This window comes from Sciurus vulgaris, assembly GCF_902686455.1.
Source record: "Sciurus vulgaris genome assembly, chromosome: 6".
Lineage (NCBI taxonomy): Eukaryota > Metazoa > Chordata > Mammalia > Rodentia > Sciuridae > Sciurus > Sciurus vulgaris.
Window position 1 is genome coordinate 22,007,124 of NC_136466.1, and position 25,354 is coordinate 22,032,477.

Below are 25,354 nucleotides of genomic sequence, written 5' to 3' on the forward strand. Positions count from 1 at the left end.
TTTGGAACCCAATGTAAAAACAAGGTTCAGAAAGAGTAAGAGTCCAAATAGGCAAGACAGATGGATATAAATATACCCCAATTAGGGGCTGGGGCCATAGCTCAGTGGCAGTGCTAGCCTTGCACCTGTGAGGCACTGGGTTCATTCCTTAGCACCACATAAAAATAAATACAAGAAAAAAAGATATTGTATTCATTTACAACTAAAAGAATTTTTAAAAAATATTTAATTAATTATACCCCAAATTGGGCTGTTATCCAAAAGACAAATAACAAATGATGGTGTGGATATGGAAAAGGGTGAACTTTTACACACAAGAAAGTAAATTAGTCCAGCCATTACAGATGATAATATGGAAATTCCTCAAAAAGTAAAAATAGAACTATTATATATATGGTCCAGCAATCTCACTTCTGAGTATATATCCAAAGAAAGTGAAATCAGTATATCAAAGCCATATCTGCCCTCCCATGTTTATTGCAGAACTGTTCACTGTAGCTAGAATAAGGAATCAACAACCCTTATAAGTGTTCTTCAGTGAGTGAATAAAGAAAATGTGGTAAATATAAACTGTGGGTACAAAATCCTATCATTTATCACAACACAGATGAACCTGGAGATGAACCAGGCACAGAAAGACATACCATGTGATCTTATTCATATGTTGGTCAGTGGTAGCAAAATTACAGTTAGAAGAAATAAATTCCTCTATATAGTAGGGTAGCTATGGTTAACAATATTGTATTGAATATTTCAAAATAGTTAGAAGAGAGGATTTAAATATTTCACCACAAAGAAATAACATGTGTGTTAGTAACGGACATGCTAAATACTATGACTTATTACTGTATATACATGTATCAATTTAATACAAAAATAAGAAATACATAAAATAAGCAAGACAGGAAACTTAAGATCAGCATTGAAGAGGTATCAAGAGATTTTTAAAATATGCTCAATACATAAGGTTTAAAGCACATTAAAAGTCTGAATGCTACCTAAAAGGAGTTTAGAAACATAAAAATAAAAGACCAAAGGAATAGCAGCTATTAGGTAGAAAATAAGAACCAGTAAGAACAGGAATGGTAGGATCTAAAATACAAATCAACAGTATGTTTGATAGCTTTAGGAAAATATGGGGCTGGGGAGATAGCTCAGTTGGTAGAGTGCTTGCCTTGTAAGCACAAGGCCCTGGGTTCGATCCCCAGCACCCCCCCAAAAAAGAAAAGAAACTATCACTTTTTTAGAATAGTATATGCCAAAGTGGGTTTCTTGTGACACTTAACAGGGTATTCCAGGGAAAACATTATGTTGTCTCAGAAGTTCTGGAAACATAACAGCCTCCTCTTGAAGACTCATGATGTACCATTAGAGTAGTAAAGTTTCTGAGAGGTGCTACAGTAATAAAGTTGTCCTTGTGTAAACAGCATGACCCAAACTTCCCAGTGGAACTCTTTTTCTCAGATCTGTTATCACTGCTTGGTAGTGTTTTTCAGAAAACACCATTTAGACCACTGTTCCAGAGGAAAATAAATGAAAATCTCTAAATTTACTGAGAAACATCATGAAGGGAAAGCAGCTGAAAAGAGAAAAAAATTTTAGATTACTGACTGGCATTCCTAAGGAATAGTGACCTGTTGAAGCAGTAATGTTCTGCACTTACCCACTGAAAAGAGAGCAACTCTGTAACCTTATGTATACAGCCAGAGAACTGAGAGAAGCCAGACTGTTGAACCAGGGGAAGTTAGGAGCAGTCCCTAACTGGGGACTGCTGAATTAAATCACCCAGCTGTGGCCAAGTTTTTTCATTGTATAAATAAAAAAATATTATAGACCAGGTTTGGTGGCACACACCTGTAGACCCAGCTGTTTGAGAGGCTGAGGAAGTAAAATGGAAGTTTGAGGTCAGCCTGGGCAACTTAGAAGCATTTTAAAAGGACTGAGGATGTAACTGGGTTTGATCCTCTATACTGTTAAATAAATCATAATAAATTAAAAATGTAAACAAATGTACTTTAATTATTGCCACCCTAATCCAGCTGTTTTCATATAGTTGTTACAAGTATTTGTATGATTTTGCTTTTTTTTGGTGGTGGTGGGTACTGGGGATTGAACTCAGTGGCACTTGACCACTGAGCCACATCCCCAGCCCTATTTTGTATTTTATTTAGAAACAGGATCTCACTGAGTTGCTTAGCACCTCCTTTTTTTTTTGTTTTAAATAGAAATAAAATAAATGTGCCCAGATTCACTATTCAGAGAAATTCTATTCTCTGAAAGCAAAAAGAGATGGCAGTAGATTTATATGTATAAAAAAAGTGAATGATAAAAATTTTCTAGCAGTATGATTTCACAGTCAGATAATGCAGGAGAGTAAGCTAGTAAATTATTTTAAATAATAAAAACTTAAGAGGCAGCCCAGTAGGAGAGAAACACGTGCACACGCACCCATTTGCTGAAGCTGACTTGGAACTCAGAATCCTCCTGCCTCAGCCTCCCAAGACACTGGGTTACAGCCATGTGCCACCTGAACAGCCTGATTTTGCTTTTTAAGCGCCCTTTTTCTGTGGCAGTAGAAAGGAACTTTCTAGTGTTTTCTGCCTGTTCTTGTTGCTATTTTGTTCCAAATACCATTGTTGCCACATTTGGGAAGCTATGTTTCATCCTCCTTCCCTTAACCACACAAATTATTTTTCCATTTGCCTGTCATAAGGCCCCCCATCTCCCAATGCTGTCAAAGTGCTTCTCTGGAAAACAGTAACTTAGTGCCATGAGGCAGCTTTTAAGAGCCTATGCAGAGACAGCTTTTCTGTTAGCCTGCCCATTTCAATGTAGCAGCAGCACCCTTGTGTGGGTGAGGGAGTGGAAGGGCATCCACGTAAACAGCAAGAGCCAGTGAATGTCCAGATATGTTTCCTAGTTTAAAGTGATGTGTTCTTGGAGAGGAAAAGTGATACAGAAGTTAGATATCATGGTCCTTCTAAAACCCTTTGTTCAGCTAGAAACTTCATGGAGTAAGTCCTGTGGGCTGCATTTTTGGTATTTTGAAAGCTCAGAATGTCTACTCACCCCCACCCCCTTGCGCTAGGAATTGAACCCAGGGCCTCATGAATGCTAAGCACATGCTGTGCCTCTAAGCTATACTCTCAGGCCCTCAGCTGCTTTTGATATTCCTAAAATGTAAATAAACACATACACACGTGGGAGTATGATGATGGACCCAAGGGTGCCCTACCATTGAGCTGTATCCCCAGATCTTTTTATTCTAATACAGGGTCTTGCTGAGTTGTTGAGAACTTTATACTTGTGATCCTTCTACCTCAGCCTCTCAAGTTGCTGGGATTACAGGCACATGCCTTGATAAATATAAATTTCATATTAGATAATTTCCCTTTGTATTTTAATGGTTTAAGTCTTTAATATTTGGTATAGTTTGCTATGGAATGTGCAACTCCAGTATTTTATATGAATGTTAATTTGAGAATTCAGAAAACTTGAGGCTTTTCTTATTGATGATGTCAGTTTACCACAAAAGGAGAAATTGCTACTTAATATAAAACCCTGGCTTATAGTTGATGGTTCTCCAAGTTATTAAGCAATGTGAACTTCACGTACCAATTCAACTTAACAGTGAGATAGCAGTTGTTCTGTGGCAGGACTTGTGTGAATAAATTCTTGTTCTGTCTTCAGTGATATTCATCAGCTCTTAGGCCATTTCTTAAGTAAAAGAGTTGTTTCTGCCTTACAGTGTATTCTCTCCCAGAAATCTTAATTTTACAATTCCACTGCTTCAAGTAAGTGGCTAGTTACCATGACAAGTTCTGCACAGTGACTGAGGTATGGGTAACTAATAACGTATTATGCCACCCTACTCATAAGGGGCCATATTTAGGTTGCAGTTACTTAATCAAAAAATTATATTATATTATATTATACATTATATTACATTATTATAATATTAATATTATATATTATACAGTCAAAAAAATCAGAAACCTGTATGCTGAATTCTTCACACATACTTAATCTCCATAACAGTAATATATGAGGAATTTTCAGACAAAGAAACCAGGGTGCACACAGTTGTTGATTTATCCAGGGATCAAACAAGAGTTAGTGTATGCCAGAGACAAAGATTCAGGCCCTAATAATCTTAATAACTTATCAATCCATTAATATAGGTATTACTTTGCTTGTACACAAAATAGCCTTACAGGATGAAGCAATTTTTGAAAATGCATAAATGAGCAATATCTTCCTTTATTGTGGCCTGTATGTCAGAATAGTTCCTGAAATTTATGTTGGAATAGTCTGAAAATGGGCTGCTATCAAATGGGTTATTTTATTTGAGATTGCTAACCACCAAAGTTGTAAGAAAAGGGAAATAGTTTTATAGTTTCTTCCTCCCATAGGTCATAATTTAGTTGTGGACATCAGGATGTTTTTCTTGGCTTATCTCATTCATGTAGTTTTCCTTGCACATGTGTTAAATAAATTAGTAAACTATTTCCTTGAAAACTTGCCGATTCAAGTCTCCCTTAATGGTTATCAAGAAGTTGGTACCTTTTGGAAAGTTGAAATACACTGTAAGAGTATTCTACTACCAACCTGGTTTATATATTTTCATTTTGGATAAATTCCTGTTTTTTTGAGGCATTGAAACACTTGTATGTGGTTTTTAGTGTTTCCCAAGACTTTATATTGAACTATAAAAATTTAATGACCTTTTCTATAAAACAAATTAGTTTCTGCTTCTATACTTCATATCTTCCAGTGAGCAATCAATTTATGTATCCATTTTCGTTAGTCTAGTAGTTGGCTTACCATTTGAAACTAAATTTGGAATGTTGACTTCTTCAATGCTTGTTCATTTAATATTTTCTAACCTTGAATTTTATATTAACCATAAAATAATGATTTTCTGCCTGATTTTTTTGAAAAACATTGACAGCTTTATGCTAAGTAATGAATGTATCCATGTTGTGAATCCTGGAAATTTGAAATGTGAGTTTGGTTAGTTTTGTCCCATCCAAATTGATAATGAATCCACACTGGAAGTTTTCCTAGGATGTTAGAAACAAATACTTCTTTAATGCACAGATTGGAATTGGGGTTGAAGTGAAGTTTTAAATGTTGATTTTTTTTTTTTTCAGTTTGAAATATTTAGATAAAGACTATTTGCAATACTTATAATCTGTAATGGATATTTTTGGAGACTAGAAGAAAAAGTACTGTGTGGTATAAATCAGTTAATGTCAGCTACTAATAAGAGTCCTCAGATTAAATTTCTTTTGTATTACATTTCTTACTGTGTAACGATTCTTTCTAAAATGCAGAAGGTCCTTGGCTAGACTTTTCTTTTCAAAGTTTTAACTTCATAAAACAAATCTGGCCAGGCATAGTGGTACGTACCAGCTACTCAGGAGACTGAGGCAGGAGGATTCTAAATTCGAGGTCAGCCTGGGCAACTTAATGAGACCCCTTTGTCAAAATAAAACAAAAAGGACCAGGGATATAGCTCAGTGGTAGGCATTTTCCTAGCATGCATGAGGTTAAGTCCCTAGTACCCCCCCACCACCACCACACACACACACACAACAAATCTAGAAGATTTGTAACAAAAAATAATTTATTATTTTATTATAACCCAAATCTGAGGTGCATAGGTGGCAACAAGTCATTTAGCCAAGCCAGTCACTGGCATCCACCTCTCAACTCAGCTTTGTTCTTGACTTCTGGAGGATGGTAACAACTTACTTCTGTTTGGGCAGTCAGGGTGAGGGGGAGCTCAGAGAAAGCCAACCTCTAGTTCTAAATGTGGTAGTAAAGTCAAAGAAAATGACAATACACAGAAAGTAAATACTTTACATCTATTAAGAGAGGAACCCGTCAAACCTATAAAGAATCAATGACTTTTTAAAAAGTATCTTGCCATGCAAGTCTCTACCTTAGAAATAAAACTTGGTGACTCTAAATATCAGTTACTCATAGAGAGGAAATATAATATGCTTGGGATACTTTCAGTTTTTATTAATTCTGGGAGTGTCTGGAGTCTGTGTAAACATTTCCTTCTCATAATTCTGAAGAAACACAGGGTCTTCTATTAAGCTTTCAAGAATGTTAGGAGCTCCTATAGCTTTATTTTTCTGCTTGCAGAATATTATTCACTGTTTTTATTCTTCCTTCCATCCTCCCATGAAACTGAAAACTAAAAGATACTTTCATTTAAAACACTTTTATAGAATTTGTGTTTCTGCTTTATCTGTGAGTAGTACCAGTAGAGTCTAAAAATACTAAGATTACTAAGAATATTAAACCACATCAATTAACAGTGTTCAGTAGTAGGAAAGTGTCAAGAGTGATTAAAAATCAATATGTTCCTGCTGAGTTTGGAGGCGCACACACCTATAATCCCAGTAATGCAGGAGACTGAGGCATGTTCAAGGATAACTTGGGAATTTAGTGAGACCTTGACTCAAAATAAAAAATAAAAAGGTAAAGCACCCTTGGTTTAATCCCCATTGTCTCCCCCGGCCAAAAAAAAAAATCTGTAATTCAGTTCACTGTCCCCATGATAAACACTGAAATTAAAGGCCAGCCTGGGTTAGAATGAAACAAAGTATTTGGTACTTCTTTTGGAGAACAATTTTGAGATTAATGAAAGAGTACAGTCCTTACTTTTCTTGTTATTTAAAATTGAATTTCAACAACAGTTACACCAGTTAGGGGTACTTTTCTATAGTCTTACATCATGTGGGGAGAGAACAATTAGAAATGGTGTTTTCGAGCATTAATACAACATTTTCTGTGGTTTTAATGTCAGACAGGCAGCTTAAGTTTGGACTTAGACCCTTCGTTTTGTTTTGTTTTATTGTCTGGACCATGTTTTTAAGATACTTTGGGTACCAAGTTATAGTAACTAATTTGATCTTTCTTTGAATATCCAGAATTATTCTTAAATTAGAATATTTTTTAAAGGACTCCTTCCTTGAAGCCTGGCAGGAAGTTGCAATTTTATTTATTTGATCTATTTTTTTTTAACTGAGATCTCTGAAGGATGAAGTATAATATTTCAGAGCAAATTCTTGATGGTTATTTTCAAAAGCAAAAAGTTTCATATTTCATTATTTAGAATTGTAGTTTTGCTCTTGGACAGAGGAAAACAGAAGGCATATAATCTAGTGTGATCTTTTGTGTGAGTAATTGAAATCATAAATAATACGCACATAAACACCCCAAATAGATGTGATGTCATTGAATTGAAATACTTTTTTTTTTTTTAAGTAAGCAGATTACTCTTTTCTGAAATCTAGTTACTGCAGAAGAATGGCTATGAGATCCTCAGTTTTTTCATGTTTCTGATTTTAGTTTTTCCTTCTCAATCTGATATTACCATGCTTTCAAGAGTGCATGTGTAAGAGCAAAGAACATGGATTTTCTCCCTTTCACTTTTATGGTTTGTATCTCATATTCTCTAAAAACCAAAAAAAATGTACTTTCCATGACTGACAGTATCTTTTTTGAACTTTTATTCAACATTTAGTTCTTATAGTACCACAGTTTGACATTGCTTTTGATGTTGTCTTATGCATTAATTAGTAGGCTTTTATTTATGAAAGCTTACTAATAGTTTCAGATAACATTCTGATTTTTCAGACATTGTGGCATAGTACAAAATGAGCTTTACAATGCTCTAACAAAGTTCTAACATATACTGTTGCCTCTCTACTGGTTGTGGAATTCTGAGTGAGTTCATATAATTTCACAAAGGAGTTGCTATTAAATAGATTTTCCCTCTCTCCTCACATGTTCTTTTCCTAAGTAGGACAGAGAAAGCTGCTAGGGTCAGAGTTGTTGCATTTGTTTGTTTCTGTACTTTCCATTATTTGTTTCCTTCCTATGCTTCACGGGGAACAATAGTGAATTTCTTGTTTAGCTCTTTAGCTGTTTTATAAATAAGGTACTGTATAATCAAATATGATATTTGCTGTAATAAAATTAATTCTGTTGGACACTGTTGTTGCTTGTGTGAAGACATTATTCATTATTCATTGCTTTGTATTTTGTTTTCAAATCAAGAAAAGACTTTAAAGGAGTGCTGAACAGAAACTATGCAACTTTTAGGTGAAAATGTAGGGGCAACACTCCAGCATATAAGCACAGGCAACAACTTTCTCAATAGGAACCTAAAATTTACAAAACAGTGTTAAGAATTAATAAATGGGATGGCATCAAATTAAAAAGCTTTTTCATAGCAAAGGAAACAATTAGGAATGTGAAGAGAAAACCTACAGAATGGGAGAAAGTTTTTGCTAGGTACTTTTCTGACAGAGGATTAATATCCAGAATATGTAAAGAACTTAAAGGACTTACCATCAAAAAATCAAATAACCCAGTTAATAAATGGGCAAATGAATTAAACAGACAATTCTTAAAAGACGAAATACAAATGACCAAAAAATACATGAAAAAAATGTTCAACATCATTAGCAATTAGGAAATGCAAATCATAACTACACTCAGATTTCATCTCACACCAGTTATCAATTTATCAAGAATATAGTTATCAAGAAAACACTTAATATAGCTCAGTGGTAGAGCACTTGCCTAGCATATGTGAGAGACTGGGCTTGATCCTCAGCGCCATGTAAAAATAAATAAAAGTATTGTGTCCGTCTACAACTAAAAAAAATTCTTTAAATGAATACACTTAATAAAAAATGCTGGAGAGGATGTGGAGAAAAAGAAACACTTTTACACTGTTGGTGGGACCATAAATTAGGATAATCACTGTGGAAATCAGTGTGGAAACTCCTCAAAAGATTAGGCATGGAACCACCATATGACCCAGCTATACCACTCCTGGATATTTATCCTAAAGAATTAAAGTCATCCTTCATACTACAGTGATACATGCATACCCATGTTTATAGCAGCATAATTCACAATAACCAAATTGTGGAACCAGCCTAGGTGTCTATCAACAGATGAATGAATAAAGAAAATGTGGGATATATACACAATATACATAAAAAAAAGAAGTTATATAATTTGCAGGAAAATGGATGGAACTTGAGAACATTGTTAAATGAAGTAAGTTAAACTCAGAATGTCAAGGGTCATATGTTTTCTTTCATATTTGGAAGCTAGAGAGGAAAAAGGAAAACATAGGTGCAGGTGCAGAGGCAAAGATCTCGTAACAGGGAGATTAGTAGAGAAGAGGGACCAGGGGAGGGGGGGGGGAGGGGGGTGTTGCTGGGGAGTGATACTGGCCAAACTATCGTTCTGTTGTGTGCATGTACAAATATGTAACAACAGATTCCATCATTACGTACAACCATAATGCACCAATAAAAATGTGGAAAGAGAAACAAATAAACAAGTGGATGGCAAGCTGGATATTTATCCAGCTAAGTGAACTAATCAGTTTTTCTACCTCAACTTGTCATTTCTGTAGCACCACAAATTTTCTCCTAACAGCCAAAGTTATATATTGTTGTATTTAAGAGTAGACTTGTTTGTTGACAATAAATTTGTTACTGTTCACAGGGCTATAATGAGATGAAATATATTTTAAAAATGTGAATATTGAACCTATAAAATGTTGTTTATGAATAAGGATAATGTGATGAAGGCCATCTCCTTATTTTAAAAAGAAAAAAAAAAAGGTTATAAGACACAAGATCCATTATCAAGCTTTTAGATTTCTTTGTACTATTTCCCTAGTACTTTGACTAGAAATGTTTAAAAAAAAAAAAAATTCCCAGCATAAATGACTTGTTACCTGAGGAAAGATTCAGTGTTTATTTCATGAGTGTTTTATGGTTTAAAAGTTTTTTTAAAAGATTAATACTGAACAGGGAGCATAATTGTTTTGTATAACTTCATGATTAAAATCTTTTTTTAAGCTGGGCATGGTTGGTACATACCTGTAATCCCAGCATCTCAGGAGACTGAGGCAGGAGGACTCTAGTTTGAGGCCACCCTCAGCAATTTAGCAAGGCCTTATTGCAAAATAAAAAAGGACCCAGGGTCTGGGGATGTAGCTCAGTGATAAAAATCCCTGGGTTCAATCCCCAGTACCAAAAAATAAAAAAATTGTCCTTTTTTGAAATAAAAATTAACAGGTAACTTTTAGATATATAGATTTTGATACAAGAATTATTCTTTCCTAAAGTGTTTTTAAAAATCATGTTAATTCCAAAAGTAATTACTTAAATTGTTCCTTGTGGCTTTATTATTCCAAAAGTAATTACTTAAATTATTCCTTGTGGCTTTATACATGTGCCATTTGGTATACACATTTTAATACATATACAGATATTTGAGTTAATACTTTGCTGCACTTAAAAAGCCTGATAAAGGTTATTGAAAGTACAGATAATATTTGTATCATCTTATCATCATGCTTGACTTCCCTACAAATAGTAATGCTAACTGTGATACAGTATTGGATTTGTTTTTTAATAACATTTAATAGGCTTATTTTGGTTACAGTATGATGCTCATGGGAAGAAATTTGGAAAATATGGAAAAGTTTTAGGGAGAAAAGATACTATTATTTGAAACCCTTGCTTGGAACTAAGTTGTGTCTGTCTCTCAGTGCCTGAGTCTACATATGATAAAACACATTTAAAGGTCTCAAGGTCTCAAAATATTTCCTGATCTTACAGTGAACAAAGTCTTATAGCAAGCTTAAAACAAAAAGAAGAAACCAAATGAAATATGTAGACCCATTTGACTCCATTTTTTAAAAAAAATAAAAGACAAACTAGGAAAAATATTACTTACTGCATTATTCTCTTTCAATTTCCTTAATTGTTTATTAATGGAATCAGATTATACTTAAACTTTACCTTTTCTTTTGGTGTAGGGTTTTGTTTTAGAAAGCATATACCTGAATTTGTAAGAGAAATAAAATGTCAGTAATAAGGACTGTTCCAGTTTTCCCTCATTAATCCTTGTGCTGATTTTTCAACTAGTTCTGCCTCTAAAACCTGCACCCAAACTTAACAAGTAAAATAACTCACTATTTTATCAATATAAAGTGGTCAAATAGAAGGAGAATGGAGAATGGGTAGGGCAGATAAAAACAAGATACTTAGCCCTTGACTAACTAATATAGACTGTACTCACAGTCTTAGAAGCGGGTGCAGAGCTTGAGGATGTTACCTTTTAGCAGTTGGTGAGCAAGTGGTGTTGGTTGTTCTTTCCTTGAGAAATCTTAGTTCTGTCCTACCTATTGTTAGGGTGTCTTGAGGAGCAAACAGGGAAGGATAGGGTAGAAGCAATGATAAGCTGCACACACATAAACAATGATAATTGCATTTCTTAATTTTATCCACTTAAAAAGCAGTGGCTCAAAATTGCTATTCAGTAAAATCTTCACAACATGAGCAGCTTCCTGTATTTTTCACTCTGGTTATTCCCTCGTTCCCTCTGCTTTTTCTTTTTGCCTGACATCAGAGACCTTTAAGTTTTGTTGTTATTAACTATTTATATTACTAAACTACCCAGCAGTAGGTACTGTTACATTTCCAGAGGGATCTTAATCATCATTGATCTTCAGGTCAGAAAGGAACTTACCTTATCTGGTCTGGTCACTCATTTTCAAGACTGTTTTATCTTAAGCAAAAACAAAGTTAAAAATACTGAGTAAACGTAGAACAATGTGAGGAGAGTTCATTTTGTGCTTTCTGGTGATTATTAGGTTGTTTCCAGTCTAAGATAACATTTCAGATAATTCAATCTAGATAACATTAATGGTAGCAATAGAATAGTAAAAAATACAGAAGCATTTGAAAATTTTTTTCTTCTTTTTCCCCCTCCATTTTACATTTTCATGCCCATTTATGTTTGAGAAAATTAAAAATGGGTAAAACTCTGGAGATAGATGGTGGTGATTAGCAGAAGCATTAAAATTCATTAGAAATTTTTATAGGTTGAGTTTTCCTTTGATATCCCTGCCAAGTTGGTTTAAAGTGGTATATAGGAAATTGTTTTGGTATTTCAGATCATTTTTAGTTATGTTCTTAACTGTTATAATGAAAGGAAGTACAGGTTTAAAAAATCCTGTATCCAAGTACTTTCAGCCTTTTAAAAAAGGTCATAATAGTGGTAATACAGTGTAAAGAGATAAAAGTTCTTAAGTTAGGAATTTCAGTTTAGGATTGGTACAAGGTTAGGGTTAGTACTATTTTGTAGAGTTAGTCTAAATGCTATAAAACTTTACTGGTATTTTCTATAATTCTGCTAACAATGTATTCTGGACCTTTGTCTGCATTTTGCATGTCTCTAAAATGATTAGAGAGCCCCCTCTAGTGTCTGAAATAGCCATTCTTCAGACATTTCTGTCAGTCATAGGAAGTTTCAAAAATTAAACTGGTTTTTTCCTTTCAAACATATGAAAATAATTTTTTTTTTGAAAGAAGGGTTACTGGAATTATGAATAGAACACGGATTGAGGGCAGTAGAAAACATGGGAAAGGAAGGATTAAAATACCATTTCTGTCTTTTTAGAAACCATTATTTTTAAACAACCTGGAATGTAGCCAAACTATACAGCGTTGTTTTGTTTTGGTTTAGTTTACAGTTGTTTCTGGTCAAGTAAAACTCAAAAATACTTTGTTTTGGAATTCTTCATACTATCAGATCTGATCTTGAAAGAATTCTTTCCATTTTCTGAAAGCAACAGTTTTATTGGAAAATAGCTTTAAAATACAATTCACTTCCTGGAAGTAGATTTGTTTTTTGTTGTTATAGTTGCCATATTCTTCTGTAGTTATACTTTATAACGTATATTCTAAGGCTCCCATTGTTTTTCAACAAAGGAAATCAGGCGATTCTTAAATTATTGGCTCTCTGCCACCTCTCCAAACACACACCCCTCAAACACACAGGCCTTAAGCTAAGCACCTTGTGAAGGGTTACGGAAACAGGGCCTTTCTCGTTTGACCCATGGGCCTTTGTAGCGTGAACAAGGAAAGTAGTGTTCTGAAAGCTAATGCATTTATGAAGGCTCTGGTAAAAATATTTCGTGTCCATGGACTGGAGATTAACTTCTTTCATCTTGTTCTCCAACAAATTAAACAATGCAGAGAGATTTCAAAATGTGCACTCTTGGTAGTGAAATGCTCTGGGTGAATTATAATCCTTATTGCTATTGTTCATTTTCACAGCTGCATTTTGGCATTTTTTACTGCTTAAACCATGAATTCTTCAGCCACCAGGACAAACAAAACATTCTAAAATCTATCATCTTGTGGCATCGTAAATTGTGTATCTGTTATTGGCTGCCTGGGTTTTATTTTGGTTTCATTGTTGATAAAAATTAGGGATAAAATTACTCTTCTACATTTATACATAAAATTATTATCAATAGTATTATTGGATTTTTATGAAAATCCATTAAGTTTTAAATTTTGAAGGGGCTGTAGAGATTATGGATTTATTTAGTACTAAGGAAATAATTTGTATTTATTTTATCAAATTAGTTGTTGATTTAGGAGGATGCTATCTCCAGCCTTCAAAAGAAAATACCAGGATTTCACTTTTCTTCCTTAGTAGAACAGTGTTCTGAATGTAAATCTAGAAGCCAGAGTTACTTGTTGATTTGGCAAGTCACATTTACATGCATACTTGTTCCTTTAAAATTTGACCCAAACCTGTTTATTAGTCTCTTCCCTAAAGTTAAAGAAATTGAAGGGATTAAAATAAATTTGAAGAGGTTTTGAGTGACAAATTCAACCAAGCCTCCTTATTTAAAAAATAGTACTTTTAGATGAGTGAAAAACCAGATAGCAAAAAGGGGGTATAATGTAAGTAATAGCTACCAAACTCTGATATTTTTAAAAAGTTATTATTTCTAAGATTTAATTTTAAATGGAAGATTTGAATTACATATTCACAGGTGTCTGTTATATAACAATTGCTCAGTAATAATTGGAGCTTTAGATGGCAAATGAATACTACTATAATATGTCACATTTTCATAGTATGTCTTTATTCCTTCTCAGAATGCCTTTGAATTCTTAAGTTCATATAAAGATGACAAATTGCATTTTAACCAAACATTTTGTCATCACGTCTTAATTTTTCAGTTATTCTTATTAAAGTAGTATTTAATTTTTAAAAATTCTAATGGTTATTTTGATCAATTATAATAACATGTATGGGCATTTCTTACATGTCTTTCACTATGCTAAACATCATTTAATATGCTGTCCTTTGATGTGTTATTTCTATTTGTTTCCATTTTATATTTGAGGAATTTGAGATTAAGATAATTTATTTTGCCAGAGGTCATAAAGTGTGATTGGTGTCACAGCTTTCTGATTCCTAGAGCCCATGTTCTTGACTATTGCTGAAATCTTAAGGGAAAGGTAGATATCATAAATATACCTGATGGAATATTATATAGCAAATAAAAGGAGGGATAACTACTGTATGATGACAGGGCAAATGTATATGATAATAATAGATGAAAAAAGCCTAAAGGATTACAAGTAAGTGTTCAAAGGAGTTCTAAACAACTCTGATTATCTTTGATTTATCATTCCTTTTTTGAAAACATGATGTAATGTTAATCCGATGTGCGATTTTCTTAATCTACAGAATTTTTTATAATCAGTAAACCTAAACCTGCATGTAAACCAAGTCTGATCAAGAAACTGACAACTTAGTTTCATAATAAACTCTATCATGTTCAGTTTTCTTTATAATTTAACCAAAGCCATTTTTTTTTTTTTTTAAACTGGATTTAGGCCAACTCTAACGCAGTCTCTCATCTGTATTCTTGAAGGATAGTGGAATAGTAAAATCTTCTTAAAGATAGCTTAAATGTGTTATATTGTGTCCTTGGGGTAGTTTGTGCACAAAAGATGTTTTCTTTCCCACCCTGTAGAGGTAGCTCATTAGGACACCCAGTAGTGTCATTATTAAGTTTTCATGTGTTTCTCAGTTTTGATGCTAATCTTTGTGCGTATGTGCGTGCATTTTTTTTCTCTGCAGCACCAATGTGGTTATGAATTATTCAGAGATTGAGTCTAAGGTTCGAGAAGCAACGAATGATGATCCTTGGGGACCTTCTGGGCAACTCATGGGAGAGATTGCCAAGTAAGTGATAATTTGACTCAGCAATGCAGAAAGAATCAAAGCATCTTTACATAAAAATGTGAAATTTTCTTTCAGTTTTAAACTAGCTGCCAAATATAAATTTTGCATAATCATTCAGATAATGATGTACAAAGTTTTATACAAGGTTCATTCCCTTTAAAAATTAACTCAGGAAAAAAAAAAAACCCACGGTTTTTCTTTTTCAGTGAAGTTTCAAGACTTACTGTAGCTTACCATGCAAATTTTGAAGTATGAGTATAAAACACTTGAAGTAAAGTTAAAATATTTTTTCCTGATGAACATCTGGGCCACTGTGTCAGTGAATGAAGAACTTGCAGAGTATGATATTAATTAGTGGGGCTTACATTTATTATAGGTATTGTTTAAAATATGGGAAAGACATTTTCAAGGAATGTATCATCCAGATTTTTTGAATTAAGCTTATTCTTTTTTAAGCCCTTTGGGGAAATATAATAACTTAGAACAAGCCTGCCATCTGCTGTCAAAATTAACATATTGCAAACTCTTGAGGAAAAATTACTGTTTTTTTCAGGGCTACATTTATGTATGAACAATTTCCAGAACTTATGAACATGCTTTGGTCTCGAATGTTAAAAGACAACAAAAAGAATTGGAGAAGAGTTTATAAGGTATGAACATAAGCCTATTTTATAATCTAACATCTTGAAAACAAATGCTTGAAATTTAAGGCACACATACAGAAGTGATTTGGAAGCATATTAAATCCTTTAAAAGAATAGTTTAAACACATAAAAGAAGCGTATTTCTTATTTGTGTCGTTTCCCAGTCATTGTAAACAACTACTCTTAAGGTAAAATGTTTAAAACTAATGCAACTTTTAAATGTTGAATATTTTAAAATTTTTTTCTATTAAAAATGTTTGCACTTATCAGAATAATTCATCTCTAATCATACACATGTTTAGTCTGTGAGCAGTTAGGAGGAAAACAAGTCTCATGTAGTTTGTCATCGCTATGTAAAAATTTGCCTAATTTATAATAGTAGGATTCTAACAGTATTCAGCACCCAAAATATATTAGTTCAGAATATAATTGAAGATTCCTAAATACACAGACTTAACCTTTTTTTTGGGGGGGTGGGGGGCGGGGGTCCCAGGGATTGAACCCAGCAGGGCTTAACCACTAAGCCACATCCCCAGCCCCTTTTATAATTTTGGGATAGGATCTCACTAAATTTGCTGAGGGCCCCCAAGTTGCTGAGGCTGGCTTTGTCAATCCCCCTACCTCAGCCTCCTTAGTCACTGGGATTATACAGACTTAAGTTCTAATATTTTAAATTTGTCAACAGTATGCACTCTTTATCAGATTCCTTTCCTGATATCATGTAATACAGAATTCTAAAGGTGTCATTTGTTTTTACAATCCTACCATATATTTTTACTACTCAAAATACATAACATAATGACATAATGAAATGATATACCATTCATATTTGAAACTTTGAAAGTTCTGATTTTCAGGATCAAAAATCTGTTTTAGTTCTCTTTCTTTTTTTTTTATTATTTTTTTTTCCCACATTTTTATTAGTGTATTAACATTGATGGGATTTGTTGTTATATATTCATACATTCACACAATATAACCAAATAATTTGACCACTATCACTCCCCAGAACTTCCCCCCTCCCTCCACACCTTCCACTCCTTGTCCCTTTCCTATACTGATCTCCCTTTGATTTTTCAGTAGATCTGCCCCTACTTTTGTTTTCCTTTTTTCTCTCTGGCTTTTGCATATGAGAGAAAACATGACCCTTAATCTTCTGAGTTTGCCTTTTTCACTTAACATGATAGTCTCTAGCTTCATCCATTTTCTTTCAAATGACATAATTTCTTTTTTTGGCAGAATAACACTTGATTGTGTGTATATCCCACACTTTCTTTATTCATGCATCTTTTGATGGATACCTAGGTGGCTTGATTCCATAGTTTGGCTGTTGTGATTTGTGCTGCTATAAACCTGGGTATGCATGAATCACTGTAGTATGATGACTTTAATTCTTTAGGATAAATAGTAAGGAGTGGTATGGCTGGATCATATGATGATTCCATGCCTGGAATCTCCATACTGATTTCCATAGTGATTTTACTAATTTACTGTCCCAACTACAGTATAAAAGCGTTCCTTTTTCTCCACATTCTCTCCAGCATTTATTGTGTGTATTCTTAAGGACTGCCATTCTGACTAGTGTGAGAATAAATCTCAGTGTAATTTTGATTTGCATTTTCCTAATTACTAATGTTGTAGTTCTGTTTGTTATGTTTGTTTCTGAAAACATTCACTTTCTTTCCTTCAGCTTGCATTATAGTTACCATGAAATAGTGGAATTTCTGTAAATCAACTATGCTTTCAAAAATTGAAGTTGTGGTTAGTGCTTATTTTTGTTTTTTTAATTCTTGGGTAAATTACTTTAAAAAAAAATAAATCACTGTTGGGAAGAGGTTTTGTGTTCCTCAGTTTCACCAACCTAACCAGATTTTCATTAACTAAGTGAAGTTTGTTCCAACAAGATTACGTTTAAAATGTGCAGTTCAGTGCAGTTTTTAGTATATTCACAAAGTTGTTTAGGAATTACTACTGTGTTATTTCAGAACAGTTATATTACCCTATATTCATTAGTAGTCATTTTTAACTTTCATTTTAGCAAAACCTCGGGAAACACTTTTTTCTTTTATTAGTTGGCATCAACTTTTTGATGCAAAAGTTCTATCATTAACCTTCAAATTAAATTTTACCTGCAAAGAGTACTGTAGGTTTATATAAATGCCAAATAATTTTGATAGTTCTATTAATTCACAGTTCAATAATACCTACAGAAGTAAAACATTGAGCCAACTTTTTAAAAACTCATTGTTCATTTGTATCATGCAGTATTGTTAAACATCAAATTAATGATTTTTTTTAAAAAAAATCTTCGACACATAGTATCTATTGGATAGTTCATAAAGATTTATATAGAGGAACTTAAAATGATTATATGTTCTACAGTATGTAAAGTATAATACAAGGTAAAGAAACTCTCTTCACCACTACCATGATTATTTATTTGCAAATGTTGAAAAATTTTTAACCATTTACCAAAGCTTTGCCAGAATTTATTTTGTTAAATCATTTGGTGCTTTGTATTTTTACAGTCCTTGCTGCTCCTAGCTTACCTCATAAGAAATGGATCAGAGCGTGTTGTTACAAGTGCCAGAGAACACATTTATGATTTGCGATCCCTGGAAAATTACCACTTTGTAGGTGAGCAATAGAAAAACCTTATAAGCAAATTAAAACAGTAGTTGGAGTTGTCAGTCACCTGAACCAGCTTAGAAGCTTCTCTGCTCTAATTAGAATGTGACTGTTGCTGGTTGTGTGACGAGTGCAGAATCCAAGACGTGGGGCCCTAGAGTATTAATTAGTGAAGACAAGAACTTGCAGAAAAGACTGGCTAATAACAACAGAACCAACACAACATGAGTGTTCGGGTTTATATTAAAATATGCACTGGAGACTGGTCCCCTGTGGTGTCCATAAAGGAATAGCTTTAATCATATGGGAAGAAAAGGTTAGAGCTCCAAAACACACACATCTGTTTGAAGCTGGGTTTTCCCCCCCTCCCACCAAATAATATTTACTGTGCAAAGGCAGAAGGCCAGAATGTGTTTTGAATGTGAAAGAGGCTAGAGAATGAAGCACACTTCATTTTGTAGCATGCCCTAGTTGAAAGTACTTTAAAAAATTCAGTTTTTTGACTACACTAAGTCCTTATAATTAGTGTTCCCAAAATTGTATTGGGAAACCAAGACATTTGGGGTGCTTTTCAGTCATTAAAATGTTTGAGCAGTTTTTGTTTTGATTTGTTCTATTAAAATATAAAGAAAACATTTACAGATATATCCATTTCTTGTGGTCATCTTCACTAACCCTTTTTAATGGGTCTTTAATTGACCTATATAGTATTATTATCTGTGATCTATAAAGCAAAATTGCATTTTAGAACTTAGAATTTGCTGAAAAGGAAATGACACAGCTTAATACCACGATATGCCTCTTGTTTTTATTTTTTAAAATATTGAAGTTGGTTTCTTATTCGTAGATTTACTATTTTTTTTGTCTTAGAGTTTGGTGCATATTAAATGAATTCTTAAGATTCTGTTTCTTCCTTACCATCCTGAAGATGAGCATGGCAAGGATCAAGGTATAAATATTCGCCAGAAGGTGAAAGAATTGGTCGAATTTGCCCAGGATGACGACAGGCTTCGTGAAGAGCGAAAGAAAGCAAAGAAGAACAAAGACAAATATGTTGGGGTTTCCTCAGACAGTGTTGGAGGATTCAGATACAGTGAGTAGCAAAGATAGGATGGCATCCTAAGCATCAGCTGAGCTTCTCAAATATATTTTAAGAATCATTGAATTACTAAATACCAAAATGTATTTTTTTTAGGAAGACACAGATTACTGAAGTACACATAGTACTTATTTTGGCTACAATCACATGGATCGTGAAAATCTTGTCTGTTTTTATTGCAGGTTCAAGAATGCTATTTTAACTAATCAAATTAGCTAACTGCAAACTGAGTTAATGTATAGAAAACAAAACATGTATACACTTCTTTGAAAAAGAAGTTTGTCTGACTCATACAGAAGAGCATAAAAATACCAAGTTTGATCAAGAGATTCATTGTTTTTGTTCAAAATCAGTTTAGCTCACATTTTTGTCTGCAGATATGTGTTCTTCAAGTCAATCCAGCTTCAGTCTCTGTTCCTTAGGTTAAGCAATATATAACTTGAGAAAAAGATTACTGACTGTACTGTCACTTTTTCATCTGCATCTGTTGTTTGTTGTTCCTAACACATTTAAGAGCAACTAGAATATTTATCTATAATACTCGTTTTTAATGTAGTAATGTAAAAATAGGATGCTTGGTTCTTGAAACATACACAAAATTAAGAATTTTCTTCCATAGCATGTTCATTTGAATTTACCCTGTCATCTGTGAATTTTGACAGTTCCTTGGTCTTTTTGTATCTCTGCAGACAGGTTAGCACTGTGGATCTTTGCACTGGGACTCTCTAGTTTCCACTACCTATAATCAAGTTCATTTTTATTTGGATTATATTGAGGTCTTAGAACTGTGTGAAAATCATCTATTACTTTGCGATTACTCATAGAATATTATTTCTTTGTTCTTCTAGTTTTCTTATTCTCAAAGGAAAAAGTACTGCTCTCAGGTTATTTCTATCAGCAGAAAAATTCCCCTTTTTAGGTCAAAGCACTATCTAAAAGTTATTTCATGTATTGGGCAAGAATGTTTCTCTAAAAGTGTATGTTTTCAATTTGTTTCTGGTGGAAAGAAGAAAACTTTGTATTATTTACTTAAGTATGTATTCTTTAGCTTGTTTACTGTAGAAATTTAATATATTTTTGAATAAAAATTGCTATATGCAACTCATTTACTCATTCTTCTTGCACCCTTTTTGACTATTACAATGTGCAATTATATCATAAATTTAGAAAATTGAGAATTTTCAGATTCGGTCACAGCAAACCAATTGCAGCATCAGTATTGGAGGAAAAGTTAAACAACCTCTGTGTTTGCATCACATTCTTTGCTAAATTGTTTTTCAGACAATTTAATTAATGAATTTTAGCTATTTTGTGTGTTTTATCCTTACCTTAGACAGTGTCTTACCAAAACCCATGATGTTTAGCACTAATTTAGTATGATCTTCACCAATAATAATCACTTTGGTTTTCATCTATTTTCATCATTCTTGCAAATTTGTTTCTTTTCAAAATCTAGTTCATCACATTGCTACTAAAATGTGCACATACATTATTATAGAAAATTACTTGCTTCTGAAAACCCTTCCTGGTTGAAGTTTTGTTGTCATGTTTTCTTAAGTTGGTGATCACTTCTAGATTTATTATGCACACGCATACACACAGAAATAGATTCTTTAATTTTTTTGGTGATGCTGTTGATTCAACCAGGGCCTGTACATGCTAGGCAAGCACTCTACCATTGTGCTGCATCCCCAGCCCCTAGTGCGATACTTTTAAATCCTCAAATTCTACAGAAAAGTTTAGCCTTAAAGTTTTAGCCCACAATTCAGCAAAGTGAATTTGTACAGTCTCCAGAGGGTATGTATGCCATTAAAACTGGTTAACAAATGTTTGAAACAATGGTCTGTTAGCTACCTTTTGGGTTATTTTGTTGTTTCTCATTGTCCTTTCCCTTTTCTTTCTAAGCTGCCTTAATTTTTTTTTTATTAAACTTCATTTGCTTTCTCTGCTCTCACTCTTTCTTCCTAAATTCAGTTTGGACACAGAAATGGAAAGATTCCACTTCGTGTCTCTATTGGGCTCCAGAGAGTAAGGACTAATACAAATCTTAACATTTTTAATCTTTTCTTCACTACCATCTTTTCTCTTCATTCCACGATTCACACACAGGCTCTAGGCTGCACTAGTCCCAGAATGTTTCCGTTTGGTCTTTGACTTTATGATGTCATCATACTGTATGATTCTAGTGTGCACAGTTTTTAGTAGCTGGAATATTCTTTTCACAGTAAACAAAATACTTTCCCATGCCTTAAAATCCATTGTTTTTCTGGTTTGAGCCAGCATATTGGGACATGTAGCATTCGGAGTGGAGTTCCTTTTGATTGACCGATTTGATTTGATTAATATTTGAGATGACTGTTTCTGTGTGTTGCCCAGGCTGGCCTTGAACTTACTATCTTAAGCAGTCCTGCTTCATTCTCCCCTCCCATGCAGCTGAGACTATGTGGAGTATCACTACATGGTGGAGACTACCACCATGCCCGCCTTCCTTTTTTTTTTTTTTTTTTTTTTTTTTTAAGACTATTGATATCTAGTACTTTCCTAAAAATTTTGAAATGATTAAGAAATAGGAATGAAACAAAGTATTAAGTAATATTTGAAAAACAAATAAGATTTCTGTTTCTCTTTTGCTTGTAGTGCTTGTGTTGATTTTTGTGTTTTCTACTACTACTTTCAACAGCCTTCAGGAACTTCCTGAATGCTGCACATTAAGGTTTAAAAGTTTTCATAAACAAAAGCTTTGAATCTGCATTTCTGCTACTTAATGATTGGCATTACATGCTGTGCCTTGCCATAATTGTGTTGATTCAGCACTATCAGAGCTTTCTGTTTTCCTTTGAAAATGATTTTATTATGAGGAAAAGCTTCAGAAATAAGGAGTAAGATACCTTTCAAATTTAACGTCCTTAGAGTTGCTTCTTTTTTTAATGTGTTATATAGGTGAAAGATATGATCCTGAGCCCAAATCAAAATGGGATGAGGAGTGGGATAAAAACAAGAGTGCTTTTCCATTCAGTGATAAATTAGGTGAACTGAGTGATAAAATTGGAAGCACAATTGACGACACCATCAGCAAGTTCCGGAGGAAAGATAGAGAAGACTCTCCAGAAAGATGCAGGTATTAACATTTTGTCTCCATGTCTCTTAAAAGGGTGCAACTAGATTTTTGTTTGTATTGGTATTATTTGAAGTTCAGCCCTAAAAAATAGTAGACTTTTTGGAGAAATCTTAAGTTCCTAGAAAATTTGCGCATATAGTACAGTGGGTTGCCATATGCACCCTCTCGCCTCCCCGTTTCTCCTGCTTAATATCTTATGCTACTGTGGTACATTTGTTAACAATTGAAAAACCAATATCGATACTTTTTTATTAACCAAAGTCTGTAGCTTACTTTGGAGTCCGCCATGTTATATATAGTTCTATGAGTTTTGACAAATGCATGATACTTACCATTAAAGCAACATGTAGAATAGTCTCACCACCCTAAAAGTGCTCCATGCAAAACTACGGAATGTTCATGAATTTACAACTCAATCCTTGGGTAAAGGCTGTGCTAGTTTTCTTATATCATTGCAGTGTTGGTACAGGTGCTCCTGAAGCAAGTAGCATTCAACTGTTTTAAAGATGCCAGGTCAAACGTTGCAGTTAGTATTGATACTCCTTCTGTTCTGTCTGCGCTGGTTTGTTTCTAAAGTTGATTATCTGTCCTCTATATTTTTATTCAGACCTTCTTGATCTTCTTTTGGAATTTCTTGTCCCCAGTAAAAACATTTACAGATTATACGTTTACAGATTATTTTGCATTTTGACATCAAATGATCCAGGGAGCTAAGATACTCTTGAGGAATAATGAAATCCATATAGCAAGTTTAAAATAAAGATAGAGGATTTGAAATTTAACTTTTCCCATTATATTTTATTATGATTTTATATAATATGTACCAAAAAACAAATCCAAGTGAATTTTGAACCAAAAGTTTTCTAGTGTAGACTTGTATTTTTGTAAACTTCATTTTCTATGGTGGGGCATTTGTATTTAGTTTTACATAGAACATACTAGAACTTTGCAACATCCATTTTTTGTTCTTACCTACCAGTATAGGTGTAAGCTTGTTTTTCTTCCAAATTAAAGGGCATTTTGTATAGTGCTCAAGTTGCAAGGCAAATTTTATAAGACCTTTATTATGTGTGCTTATAATATCCCTATTAAATAAGGTGGAGTAAGGACTTCATTTTTATTTTGAAGTGAAACCCAAGGCCCATTCAGATTGTGTGGACCCATCTAAAATAACAGTGATGGAACTGAGTCTTCAAGTACATTCTGTAACTAAGTACTTTTTTTTTCCTACCCAAAAATATCTTAATGGTTCAGATTTAGGGGGCTTTAATATAAAAACAAAAATATAATCTAATTTTCAAACAGGTTCTGAAATTCATTTAGTGTATTTGTTTAGTGTATTTTCAGTATGTTTCCGTATTTATTAAATCCATTAAATACCCCTGTTTATTTTTTAATTAATTATTATTATTATTATTATTATTATTATTTTTTTTTTTTGTACTAGGGATTGAACTCAGGGGCACTCAACCACTGAGCCACATCCCCAGCCCTGTTTTTGTATTTTTATTTAGAGACAGGGTCTCACTGAGTTGCTTAGTGCTTCTCTTTTGCTGAGGCTGGCTTTGAACTCGAGACCCTCCTACCTCATCCTCCTAAGGTGCTGGGATTATAGGTGTGTGCCACCGTGCCTGGCTGAAATATGTCTTTTTGAAGATCATTTCTGGGATATAATCTTTGAAGGGCCAGAGTTTAGTACTTTGTATCTCTTCTACAACTACATTTCCATCTCCTTTATACTAAGGTACCCATATGATAATTTGATGATTATAAATACTAAATTTGGGAAACATTGCTTGCTTCAAATACTCTATGCTAATTTTTTTCTCAATTAATGTTCTTTTGGCTTGTGTAAGTTTTTGGCTTCATTTGGAAAACATGGTAGCCATGTATTCTGTTGAGATTTCCTAATGAAGTAGGACTCAAGGAAAGGTAGACTGGTTAGAAATATAGCTTTGTTATTGTTTTTCCCAATACTGGGGATCAAACTCATGCATGCTGGGCAGGCACTCTTACTGCTGAGCTACATGCCCAGTCCTACATTCTAATATTATTCACTTTCTTTCCTTTGCCCTCTGACCTTTGGTTTTTATTTTCTTGCTTTGTCTCCCTACTCTACCTGCCCTCCCCCACCATTTTTCCTTATTTTAGTTTTTATTTTTCCCCATATTTTTCCTCTAAGAGAAGATCTACTTGGTTTTCTAAAATTTTTATATAGAATAATCAGTTTTAAAACACTAAAGATAAGCAAATATGATTTATCACATTAACGGGCACACCACGAACTTTTCATCTTAGACTCTGAGAGACAGATTTTTAGACGAAAGTTGCATGTCATCTCTGACTTTACTAGAATTTCAGACTTTAGTTAATTATTAGGAATTCTTGAACTTGATCACATATGAAACTTTCATTTCATTGTGCTAGTCAAATCTTATGTTCTCAACTTATAAAGAAATTATCCTTTACTGACTTAAAATTGGATATCAAAAAGGTAAGAAATACAGTTCTACTTATAGGACTGATTGTGGGAAGCTTTGGGTAATTTTTTTGTTCAGAGATTAGTAAGAGCTCTTGACCACTTAATTTGTAGGTTCCCTTAAAAATGTTTTCATTTTGGACTGGGGTTGTAGTTCAGTGGTAAAGTGCTTGCCTAGCATGGGTGAGACCCTGGGTTCAATCCTCAGTACCACATAAAAATAAATAAAATAAAAGGTTAAATTCTTTAAAAAAAATCTTTAAAAATGATTT

General features: G+C 33.6%; 1 protein-coding gene across 2 annotated transcripts in view; it reads left to right on the forward strand.

The window, feature by feature from the left end:
• Positions 1 to 25,354, forward strand: part of CLINT1 (clathrin interactor 1) — a 65,404-nt gene that overhangs the window by 20,625 nt on the left and 19,425 nt on the right. For both annotated transcript variants that reach the window (XM_079145955.1, XM_079145956.1), the window contains exons 2-6: positions 15,010 to 15,114; positions 15,668 to 15,764; positions 18,287 to 18,395; positions 19,315 to 19,479; positions 22,426 to 22,603. In XM_079145955.1, the coding sequence (XP_079002081.1) occupies positions 15,010 to 15,114; positions 15,668 to 15,764; positions 18,287 to 18,395; positions 19,315 to 19,479; positions 22,426 to 22,603 (654 nt within the window). The remainder of the gene's footprint in view (positions 1 to 15,009; positions 15,115 to 15,667; positions 15,765 to 18,286; positions 18,396 to 19,314; positions 19,480 to 22,425; positions 22,604 to 25,354) is intronic.